This window comes from Neovison vison, chromosome 6, assembly GCF_020171115.1.
Source record: "Neovison vison isolate M4711 chromosome 6, ASM_NN_V1, whole genome shotgun sequence".
In the NCBI taxonomy this organism is placed as follows: Eukaryota; Metazoa; Chordata; class Mammalia; order Carnivora; family Mustelidae; genus Neogale; species Neogale vison.
The window spans coordinates 206,083,327-206,095,991 of record NC_058096.1 but is presented as its reverse complement, the minus strand read 5'-3'; the positions used below and the strand labels follow the sequence as shown (position 1 = coordinate 206,095,991).

Sequence of the window (12,665 nt, the reverse complement as noted above, 5' to 3'; positions counted from 1 at the left end):
TCTGTGGGAAACCTGTTTCTCCCTCTCCCACCCCCCACCTTGTGTTTCCTCTCACGCTGTGTCTCTCCTCTCTCTGTCAAATAAATAAATAGAATCTTTTAAAAAAAATGTTATTTGTTTATTTGAGGGAGAGAAAGAGCATGAATTGGGGAGGGGAAGAGGGAGAGGGAGAGAATCTCAAGCAGACTTCCCACTGAGCACAGAGTCCAACAATGGGCAGGGCTGCACAGGCCTCTATGTCACCACCTCACAATCACGACCTGAGCCAAAACCAAGAGTTGGGCGCCTAACCAGCTGAGCCACCCAGATGCCCCTTAAGAGAGTATTTTGAGCAAACAATTTTAATTTGGGGGCACCTGACTTCAGCTCAGGTCATGATCTTGGGATCTTAGGATCCAGCCCCACATGGGGCTCCACACTCAGTGCAGAGTCTGCTTGGGATTCTCTCTCCCTCTCCCTCTGCCCCTCCCCTTGCTCAGGCACATGCGCTCTCTCTCTCTCACTCTTGCTCTCTCTCTCAAATAAAACAAATGGATAAAATCTTTTTAAAAAGAGACTCTGTTGGGGCATCTGGGTGGCTCAGTGGGTTAAAGCAGGCTAAAGTGGGTTAAAGCCGAAGGTTAAAGCCTCCTTCGGTTCAAGTCATGATCTCAGGGTCCTGGGATCAAGCCCTGCATTGGGCTCTCTGCTCAGTGGGAAGCCTGCTTCCCCCCCCTTTCTCTGCCTGCCTCTCTGCCTGCTTGTGATCTCTCTCTCTGTCAAATAAATAAAATCTTTAAAAAAGAGAGAAAGAGACTGTTAGGTTGAAAAGACAAACTATAAACTGGGAGAAAATATTTGCAAATCATGTATATGTCAAACCACTAGTATCTAGAATAAAGGACTCTCTCAAAATGCAATAATAAAAAAAAATTCAATTAGAAAACGGACAAAAACATGAACAGACATTTCACCTAAGAGGATACACAGCAAATAAGCATTGAAAAGATGTTCAACATCTTCAGCTGTTAGGTAAGTACAAATTAAAATGAGATATTACTACACACCTATCAGGATGGCTAAAATTAAACACAGTGACAGCACTAAATGTTGGCGAGGATGCAGAGAAACTGGACCACTCATTCATTGCTGGCAGGACTATAAAACATAAAAAACTAAGCAACAGTTTGGCAGTTCCTTTAAAAACTAAACATGCAGCTACCATATGACTCAACAATTTGTACTCTTGGGCATTTATCCCAGAGAAATGAAACTTATCTTCTTAGAAAAACTTCTGGGGGCGCCTGAGTGGCTCAGTTGGTTAAATAACTGCCTTCGGCTCAGGTCATGATCCTGGAGTCTCAGGATCAAGTCCTGCATTGGGCTCCCTGCTCAGGAGGGAGTCTGCTTCTCCCTCTGACCTTCCCCCTCTTGTGCTCTCTCTCTCTTTCTCTCTCTCTCATTCTCTCCCTCTCAAAGAAATAAATAAAATCTTAAAAAGAAAAGAAAAGAAAAGAAAAACTTCTGAACATGAATGTTTAAACCATCTTTATTCCTAATAGTCAAAAGCTGGAAACAACCCAGATGTCGTTCAGTGGACTATTAAAAGAGAAATGAACAATTCATACATGAAACAATCTAATGAAACTCCAAAAAATTATGTTGAGTTAGAAAAAGCAACCAAGGGGCACCTGGGTGGCTCAGAGGGCTAAACTTCTGCCTTTGGCTCAGGTCATGATCCCAGGGTCCTGGGATCGAGCCCCACATCGGGCTCTCTGCTCAGCAGGGAGCCTGCTTCCTCCTCTCTCTCTCTGCCTGCCTCTCTGCCTACTTGTGATCTCTGTCTGTCAGATAAATAAATAAAATCTTAAAAAAAAAAAAAGCAACCAAAAAAGTTTGCCTGGTAAGTTTACTGTAGTGTGGTTCTATCTGTATAACTTTCTTGAAATTATAAAATGGCAGAAATAGAGTACAGACTGGTGGTTGCTGGGGTAGTGAAGAACTGGAGTGAGAGAAAGGAAGTGGATGTGGCCATGGCATGATGGAAACGTTCTGGATCTTTTCCGTATAAATATCAATATTTTTGTTGTAATATTGTACCACAGTTTTACCAGATGTTACCTATGTGGGGAAACTGGGTAAAGGGTAAATGTGATCGCTCTGTATTATTATTATTTTTTAAAGATTTTATTTATTTATTTGACAGAGAGACAGCAAGAGAGGGAACAGAAGCACAGGGAGCAGAAGAGGGAGAAGCAGGCTTCCCGCTGAGTAGGGAGCCTGATGTGGGGCTCAATCCCAGGACTCAGGGATCATGACCTGAGTTGAAGGCAGATGCTTAACAACTGAGCCACCCAGGCGCCCCAATCTCTCTGTATTATTGTGATTTTTTCCTTTGTATTATTTTTTACAACTGCCTAGAGATCTAAAATTGTCTCAAAATAAAAAGTTTAATTTAAAAAATACACAAAATTGTAGTAAAGCTTGTACTGTTAAAAGCTAAAAAAAAATACACAAAGTTAAATGACAAATGTAAACCATGAAACAGGCTTGCCACTTACAATAAGTAATTAACAATTACAAAGCTTTTGTAAGTCAAAAAACAAATGAGCAAAGAACACAAAGAGGAACTTCACAATGGAAAAATACAAACAATGAATATTCATCAAAATAATTAACCTCACCACCATTTAAAAGCATGAAAATTTAAAACAATGCCAATTTTTCACTGGCAGAGATTGTAAATTAGATGACACAGAGTTTGCTGGTAAGTGGTTGCTCTTCTATTATTGACTGGAATAGAAAGTGACGGGCTGATATAGGGGGATCATTTGGTAATAGGTATTAAAAACTTTTTTTTTAGGGAGGCGTCAGTGGCTCAGTCCATTAAGTGTCTGCCTTCAGCTCAGGTCATGATCCTGGGGTCCTGGATAGAGTCCCACATGGGGCTCCTTGCTCAGCGGGGAGCCTGCTTCTACCTCTGCCTGCTGCTCCCCCTGTGTGTGCCCACTCTCTGACAAATAAATAAATAAAATCTTTTAAAACACACACACACACTTTTTTGTTGTTGTTGTTTAAGATTTTATTTATTTATTTGACGGAGGGAGACACAGCAAGAGAGGGAACACAAGCAGGGGGAGAGAGAGAGAGAGAAGCATGAGGGAGAAGCAGGCTCTCCACCAAGCCAGGAGCCCAACGTGGGGCTCCATCCCAGGACCCTGGGATAGTAACCTGAGTCAAAGGCAGACACTTAACGACTGAGCCACCCAGGTGCCCCAACACACACTTTTTTTTAAAGATTTTATTTATTTGACAGAGACAGAGATCACAAGTAGGCAGAGAGGCAGCGGAGAGGGGGAAGCTGGCTCCCTGCTGAGCACAAAGCCTATGGGGGGCTCCATCCCAGGACCCTGAGATCATGACCTGAGCCGAAGGCAGAGGCTTAACCCACTGAGCCACCCAGCAGCCCACTTCTTTTTTTTTTTAAGTATACACCTTTAGGGGTGCCCAGGTGGCACAGTTAGTTAAGCATCCAACTACTGGTTTTGGCTCAGGTCACGATCTCAAGGTCATGAGATTGAGCCCCATGTCAGGCTCCATGCTCAACATGGAGTCTGCCTGGAATTCTCTCTCCCTCCCCCTCTGTCCCTCCCCCTCGTCCTCTCCCTAAAATAAATAAATAAATGTTTTAAAAAAGTATACACCTTTAAACATAATAATTTCAAGTCTGGACATTTACTCTAAGAAAATAATCAGGTACACACACAAACACTTATTTAGCAAAATCTTCACTATCATATATAATTTGTCATGCCCCTAGATAAGGGATTATCGGGCAAATGACAGCCATGTAATGAAATAATACACAGAACACAATGCTTCAGAAAAATAACCACACAAAAAATTAGGATACATCAAATGAAAAAAGCACGTTATAAAACTAACGCATTACATGACCCCAATTTTATTTCAAAAGTTAGTATTTCTTAATATACATGTTTACCAAAAAGATCAGAATTCACAAAGAATCGAGTCCCACATTGGGCTCTCTGCTCAGCAGGGAGCCTGCTTCCTCCTGGGCGCCTGGGTGGCTCAGTGGGTTAAGCCGCTGCCTTTGGCTCAGGTCATGATCTCAGGGTCCTGGGATCGAGTCCCGCATCGGGCTCTCTGCTCAGCAGGGAGCCTGCTTCCTCCTCTCTCTCTCTGCCTGCCTCTCTGCCTACTTGTAATCTCTCTCTGCCAAATAAATAAATAAAATCTTTAAAAAAAAAAAAAAAAAAAGAATTCACAAAGAAACCCTAACAGTGATTACCTCAGTGGGATGGTATCATGGGTGAGAAATACATTTTTTTCTTTGTGCTTCTCTGCATTATCCAAATTTTCTAGCAAGAATGGTGTGTTAATTTACTTCAACCATTAGAAGAAAATAGCAGTAACTTTTTTTTTTGTTTTAAAAGGAGCCCTGTGTGGTAAGGCAGACAGCCAGTTCATATCCTTGGCCTCTGAAAGGCCAGGCACTCCAAGGTCAGTACTGCACTGCGAATTTGGGCAATTACAGAGAAGTAAGATACAATGGGCCGAAGCAGCCTCCCTTCCACCTCTGACCAGACATGACTTACCTTTCAGAGTTCCTGAAGTAGCTGTTAATAAGAGTGGATAAATCTGGAATGACACGTCACTGGTGTGACATTTTGGTTGATTTGTTATACTGTCCTGGTTCTCGATTCTACTACGATTGCTTCCATGTTCCTGAAAACCTTGAAACTGTTTTGCACACCTGATCTGAAGCCTTTATAAAGGGTGAAAGGACATAAACATCCACACAAAATTGCTCACTGAATGGAAAAAGCTAGCCACCTCCCCCCAGATGACAACCCCCAAACTCCAGATCCCATCCCTTACCTGTAACAAGCACTTGATCCGTTCTCCAGGGGTCATAATTCCTGTGGTGAATACACCAGACAACATCCCAGCTGCAAATATTTGGGGGTAGCTGTATTGAAAACAAAAACCAGGGACGCCTGGGTGGCTCAGTTGGTTGAGCAGCTGCCTTCGGCTCAGGTCATGATCCCAGCATCCTGGGATCGAGTCCCACATCGGGCTCCTTGCTCGGCAGGGAGCCTGCTTCTCCCTCTGCCTCTGCCTGCCTCTCTGTCTGCCTGTGCTCGCTCTCTGTCCCTCTCTCTCTGACAGATAAATAAATAAAATCTTTAAAAAAAAAAAAAAGAAAAGAAAACAAAACAAAAACCAGAGGCAAACACCAGTGACTAACTACCCAGGACAGAGGCAATCCCAGCAGAGATGACTTTCTAAGAAAAAACAGGGGGTTAGAGGATTAACTAAATGCGTGATGGGCATTAAGGAGGGCACTTGTTGGGATGAGGACTAGGTGTTATAAGTAAGTGATGAATCACTAACTTCTACTACTTAAACCAACACTACACTCTCTGTTAACTAACTTGAATTTAAATTAAAAAGAAAATATAATAAATAAGCACTTGACTAGGCAGAAGCCCAGCACAAGTAAGTTCTATTTTGCACAAAAGCCAAGTTCTAGGTGTATTCTGATGTCAAATTTCCCAGGGCAAATTTCTCAGTGTCAAGAGCAGTATGAGCTTGGTCAGCAAGGCCCCCATACTCCCCGCAACCTCCCAACCCCCCACCCCCAGCACACCTCAGATGGCCTCGCCCATGGGAGGAGCTTTATAGTGAGACACGGTTCCCTCTCTGGGCCTGCCCTGCACCATGACTACAAACAACTTTTTAGGCTTCACTGAGCCTTGATTTCCCATTTGTAAAATTCAGGGTGGTGGGGAAAAGCCTCTAACTCGAGGTCTGGGTCTCAGTTGACCCCAGTTCTCCCCCAATCTCACTTCCACTGGACCACCAAGGCCCTGAGAACATTTTAAGCCAAGACATAAGCAGGACAGCATCGTGGCTGGGGGGCGAGTGGGGGGCTAACCTCCACAGGCTGAGGGGCTGCCAGGAGAGTTGCAAGGACTGGACTAAGATGCTGAAAAGGCCCAAACAGGGCTGGTACCCAGATAGGCATGATGGGTTCTGTGCTGGGAATGGTGGCCCAGTGGCCAGACACCCAGATCCTCACCCTGACCCTCAAAGAATGAACCACACCCAGTATTCAGAGGAGACTGAGTCTCCAGGCATCTGTAGCTCACAGCTGTCTGTGCTACTCTGCCATCTCCTTTTCTTTCTGGGATTAGTAATCAAGAGTGGCCAGGAGGCAATGGAGCACAAAGCCATAATTAGTATTTCAAAAGAGCCTCCACAATTAAAAAAAAAATGTTGTTGAAAATCTTCAGTTACTCGCCAGAGACTCAGGCCCCTCCTGACCCCAAGCCTCTGCCTGCTGAGCCTTCAAACAGGTCCCCCCAACAAGGAGCCCAATATCTGGAAAGCAGATGTCAAATGGGAGTAGGGAGACAGCTACTGCAGGTCCTTCCCTCCAGGCAGGGCATCAGTTTCAACGGCTCTGTTCTTTCCATATTCTCACCCCAGGCAGGGTCCACACATGTACCTTAGGCAGACAAGTCTAGCACACAGGTTGACTGTGTAACAGTCAAGAGACTTGCTCTCGTGCAGGGCCTCCCTCGCAGGCTCAGTTCACACTACTATCCTCAAGAGAAGCCCTCTCTGCAACTGAACTTCCCCTCATGAGACCAAGTATTCTTTGCAAGATGCCCATACCCCAGGTCAGGTACACACCCGTCTCCTGGGAGTAAGGACTTCCCTCTGAATGGGGGCTCTATGTGTGCACAGGGTACTCTGTAGACACTCTATGACTACCTGGCCCTTTCTGCCACCTCCCACCCAAACCCCAGTTTGGCATCTGTGAATCTGGACCTCTTGGACATCCACTCCATGGGCCTGGTAGTGCTCATTTTGACACTCTCCCTAAATACCACTCCAGGGAGGGGAAGATGGCAGGGCTGAAGTTCAAAATTTAGAACATGGAAGGATTAAAAGGGTGGGGTCCCAAGTATCTCAATCTTTGCTCAAGCAGGAAGGGTTTTTCTCTACACACTGATGTGACCACACAGGCAACATAAGCCATAGGCCAAAGTACTAACAGTGACCCCACTGGAGGTTTTAGTGCATGGTCCTGGTACAGCCAGGAGCTGGCACATGAGCTAGAAGACCAAGTGCTCAGAGAGGACATGTGTCCATGGGATATCTGTACTGCCAACAGTCAAATACAGCTTCAAAAGGACCCCATACATGCCCACATTTGCGGCCACCCGTGGCTGTTTATAGAAACTGGGCACATTTAAGGATCACAAGGACTCCAAAAATAGTTTCACATTACAAGCCTCTCTATCTATGTCCTAGACCCTTACTCAGCATGCCGTGGCCTAAAGTAGAGACAGAAAACAACCATATAGCACTCTGGGCTTCCTCCTTTGAGCTCCTGGATCTCAAGTCTGGCTAGCCTCTGGGAGTCCTGTGCTGCCTACAGCCCCTCCCAGGAGTTGTCACCTTGCAAGTCTCAGATGAGCCACCCTGCCATCCACACTTCCATTCAGAATTCCCCTGCACCCCAAGAAGCTGGTTTTATGAAAAGTACCGCACAGGGAATATAATATAGTCAATAATATTGTAACAACTTTGTATGGTGACAGATGGTGACTGTACTTACCAGGGTGAGCACTTCATAATGTACAATATTGTTGAATTACTATGTTATATACCCAAAACTAATATTATATGTCAACTATACTTGAATCAAAAGTTTAAAAATGGGGGCACCTGGGTAGCTCAGTAAGGGAGTATGTTTCTCCCTGTGACCTTTCCCCTTCTCATGCTGTCTCTCTCTCTCCCTCAAATAAACAAAATCTTTTTTTTTTAGTTTAAAAATGTTTAATTTTTTGGGTGCCTGGGTGGCTCAGTGGGTTAAAGCCTCTGCCTTTGGCTCAGGTCATGATCCCAGGGTCCTGGGATCGAGCCCCACATCGGGCTCTCTGCTCTGCAGGGAGCCTGCTTCCTCCCCTCTCTCTCTCTGCCTGCCTCTCTGCCTACTTGTGATTTCTCTCTCTCTGTCAAATAAATAAAATCTTTAAAAAAAAATGTTTAATTTTTTAAAAGTTGACATATTTGGGAGTGCCTGGTACTCAGTGGGTTAGAGCCTCTGCCTTCGGCTCGGGTCATAATCCCAGGGTCCTGGGATTGAGACCTGAAACAGGCTCTCTGCTTAGCAGAGAGCCTGCTTCCCCCTCTCTCTCTCTGCCTGCCTCTCTACCTGCTTGTGATCTCTTATCTGTCAAATAAATAAAATCATTTTTTTAAAGATTTTATTTATTTATTTGACAGACAGAGATCATAAGTAGGCAGAGAGGCAGGCAGAGAGAGACAGAGGAGTAAGCAGGCTCCCTGCAGAGTGGAGAGCCGGATGTGGGGCTTGATCCCAGGACCCTGGGATCATGACCTGAGCCAAAGGCAGAGGCTTAAACCACTGAGCCACCCAGGTGCCCCAAATAAATAAAATATATTTTTTAAAGATTTTATTTATTTATTTGACAGAGAGAGATTACAAGTAGGCAGAGAGGCAGGCAGAGAGAGAGAGAGGAGGAAGCAGGCTCCCTGCTGAGCAGAGAGCCCGATGAGGGACTCAATCCCAGGACCCTGAGATCATGACCTGAGCCGAAGGCAGCGGCTTAACCCACTGAGCCACCGAGGCACCCATAAATAAAATCTTTAAAAAAAAAAAAAAAAACTTGACCTATTTTTATTAACTACTTTGTAAATCCTGGGCTGTAATCCTAACTCATCTGCCTCTTCATACTCAAATCCAGCTTCTTAAAGTTTATGAAAAGAAGATACACTAATTTATTGCACTCAACAGAGAAACCAGTATTTGAAATAATTATAATCATGTTATAAAAATGATGTAAAACAAAAGTTGAAAACTGCCCTTTTCCCAACCAGGTGATGGAAATCATGGCTGCCACTGTCTTTACTGCAGGACCAGGAACTGTTTGTGGCCTTTTACACATGTAGCATTCAGACATCCTGATTCCCAGGGGTTGATACTACTAATATTCCTAGTCAGTGACACTACTTCACAGAAGAAATTATGACAACCTGGTAGGGAGGAGGGGGGAGGGCTTTGGGTTGTTCTCTTTTTCCTTTTGGTTCACAGGGCAAATGACACTCCAGTACTTCCCTCATGTGGAGCAACCAGGAGGCAGGATTAGGGGCCCAGAGGATAGCCGCTCCCTATCCGCTGAGATTTTTTTTTCCATTAACCCATGTCACATCACCAGGCAGAACAGCTTCAAGTGCTCCTGACCTGAAGTACTCACCTAAGCACATCCTCTGGGCATTTCTGTTGCAGTTTCTTCCCCAAACCAAACCCAAAGAAGCACACGGCGAACATGGGGGTGACCCCAATGATGGGGGCAGCCATGCCCCGATATAGCCCCGTGATGCCCTGCAAGGAATCACAGAAGCAGAAGCTGTTTATAGACACAACTACCCTTCGTACCGCTGAAATGGGGGAGTAGTGTGTCTTCTAACCTGTGGCTTCCTTCCTTTAGCTCTTCTCCAAGCAAAGAGAGCTTTAAATAGGAAGAAAACCCCAGAAATAGTTGTCCTCTTATACACTGCTGAAGAAACTGGAAACAGCTTTCATCCTGGAAGACAGTCCGGCAATATGCAGCAGACTCTTTCACCAGGAAATTCTCTGTCGAGAAATTTATTCTAAGAAAATACTCAGAGATGTAAAAATGGAATGACATCAGGCAATTATATGCTCCCAAGATTTTGGAATAGACCAAAAAATTCCCAATGAGGACACTACCAAGACAAATGATGGGAATTCCATGAATGGACTATCACAGCCATTAAATCACACTGTAACAAAAGAGACTACTAGGTCTACTTAGAGACCACTAAAAAAGCAGGCTAAAAAACAATGTGATCTGACTTTCTTGGGGTGAGATGACAGGTAATTAAGAAGTTTTGGGGGCACCTGGGTGGCTCAGTGGGTTAAGCCTCTGCCTTCAGCTCAGGTCATGATCCCAGGCTCTGCTCAGCAGGGATCCTGCTTCCCCCTCTCTCTGCCAGCCTCTCTGCCTACATGTGATCTCTCACTCTTTCTCTCTCTGTCAAGTAAAAAAATAAAATCTTTAAAAAAAAAAAAAGAAGTTTTTTGTATTTTCCAAGTATTAAGACATGGGGGTTTTATTGTTAGAAATAATAGCAAGACTGCACATCAATTTTCAGTCTTCAATACAGTTTTTTCAATACAGTTTGGAGACAAAATCAACTATGTCGTAGCCAATAAATAGACAAATAGATAATATCCCCACAAACAAGGTTAGCAAACCAGGGAAGAGGAAGCTTTGGGACCCAGGAGACCAAGGGTTCAACCCAAGAGAGGTGAATGGAGTTTCCAGGATGGCATGGAGTACTGTCAGTCTGGAAAGGAGCCAGTCTACCTGGGAGTATGAAGATGGAGGACTCCAGAAGGGATGTTTCCAAGAAAAACAAAGCAAAACAACTCACACAGAACAACAGATTTAACTGTTTCGGCAGTGTGGAAAACCAAACAGAAAAGTACTCCACAGAGTACTTTTCAGATATAGGATAACAGAGACAGTGATTCAAAGAAACACAAGAAAAAAAACCGACACAATTACTAACCTAAACTCAAGAAAAACAGTCACACAAGAAATAAAATATGCCTTATAGTATATTATTTAATTAACTTTTAAACATATAAAAAGCTGTAACCATGAAAACAGTGAACTAGATTAAACCACAAAATATAAAATTATATGGGAAGGGCAGGAAGAAGGGATAAAGAAATGTTAAGACTTAAAATCATCTACCACAAACAGGTAGCTAAAACATATAAAAATGTATAAAATATAGTAGTAAATGTATATTATTTAGGTAGAAACAGCTTAAACTGGAAGAGCTGAAAAGTTGCCTCTGGAGATTGGGGCATAAATCACTTTGCTACTTTGTTACAAGTCTTTTAATAACAAACCCAAGTGTTTGTATCACTTCAATACAAAATAAGGAATAATTTTTTAAAGATTTTATTTATTTGAGAGAGAGAGAGCACAAGCAGGGGGAGCAGCAGCAGAGGGAGAAGAAGCAGCAGACTCCCTGCTGAGCAAGGAGCTGGATGGCGGCTAGATCCCAGGACCACCTGAGGCAAATGCAGATGCTTAACCAACTGAGCCACCCAGGTGCCCCAAAAAGAAATTCTTTTAAAAAACAAATATTAGGGTGCCTGGGTGGCTCAGTGGGTTAAGCCGCTGCCTTCGGCTCAGGTCATGATCTCAGGGTCCTGGGATTGAGTCCCGCATCGGGCTCTCTGCTCAGCAGGGAGCCTGCTTCCTCCTCTCTCTCTCTGCCTGCCTCTCTGCCTACTTGTGATCTCTCTCTGTCAAATAAATAAATAAAATTTAAAAAAAAAAAAAATTAAGGGGTGCCTGGGTGGTTCAGTGGGTTAAAGCCTCTGCCTTCAGTTCAGGTCATGATCCCAGGGTCCTGGGATCGAGCCCTGCATGGGGCTCTCTGCTCAGTGGGGAGCCTGCTTCCCCCCTCTCTCTGCCTGCCTCTCTGCCTACTTGTGATCTCTGTCTGCCAAATAAATAAAATCTTTTAAAAAATATATTAAAAGGGCACCTGGGTGGCTCAGTCAGTTGGGCATCTGGCTCTTGGCTCTCTGCCCCTCCCCCAGCTTGTGTACTTGCACACCCTCACACACATTCACACACTCTCAATAAACAAATAAAATCTTTAAAATATACATAAACTGTTCCTTCGGGCACCTAGGTGGCTCTGTTGGTTAAGTGCCTGCCTTCAGCTCAGGTCCTGGGATCGAGTCCCACTTTGGGCTCCCTGCTCAGTGGGGAGTCTGCCTCTTCCTCTCCTTCAATCCTTACCCCTCTACTTGTGCTTTTGCTCTCTCTCAACTAAATAAACAAAATCTTAAAAAAAAGCTGTTCCTTAAGAAGGAGCTACAGGTGGGGCACCTGGGTGGCTTAGTCCATTAGGCATTGGACTCTTCAGCTCAGGTCCTAATTCCAAGGTCTTGAGATTGAGCTCCGCATTGGGCGGGCTCACAGTCAGCGCAAAGTCGGCTTATCCCTTTCCCTCTGTCCATCCCCCACCCTGGATCATGGTTGCATATACTCTCTGTCAAATAAATAAATAAAATCTTTAAAAGAGAGAGAAAGCTGCAAGAGAAACAGGATGGTGCTACACACTGGGAGGGTCCACAGACACAGGCTGAAGAACCTTCTGTCTGCAGACTCTGGACATTCACAACCAGCCTTCTACAGGGGCCAGCTGTACCAGTCAGCACTCCTGGATCTTACAAAGGTCTAAGACTTACAAAAGGTCTAAGACTATAAGCAGGCTCTCTTGAGGACAAAGGGCAAAGGCAGTAAACAGGAAAGAATGAAGGGGAAAGAGAAGGTTCTGAGGAGGATCTACCAAAGCAGCATGTTACAAAGTCCTTCCAAAGCCCACAGCTCCCCACTGGGGTTGAGAAGGACACCCAAGTCCTAACCCATGCCTCCTGACAACTCCACTAGCCTTCCCTGCACTACACGGGCCCACCAATTTCCATGCAGCACCAAGACCTCCAGTAGCTTCAGAAAGCAGAGAGCTCAGCGCGTGGGTAGCTCAGTGGGTTAAAGCCTCTGCCTTCG

General features: G+C 44.5%; 1 protein-coding gene across 1 annotated transcript in view; it reads right to left on the bottom strand.

Moving 5' to 3' along the window:
- The window catches only part of SLC25A20 (solute carrier family 25 member 20), a 29,970-nt gene that overhangs the window by 11,449 nt on the left and 5,856 nt on the right, over positions 1–12,665 (bottom strand). Inside the window, exons 3-4 of the mRNA XM_044253609.1 lie at positions 9,297–9,424; positions 4,882–4,972 (exon numbers count right to left, since the gene is read on the bottom strand). Of these exons, the coding sequence (XP_044109544.1) occupies positions 4,882–4,972; positions 9,297–9,424 (219 nt within the window). The remainder of the gene's footprint in view (positions 1–4,881; positions 4,973–9,296; positions 9,425–12,665) is intronic.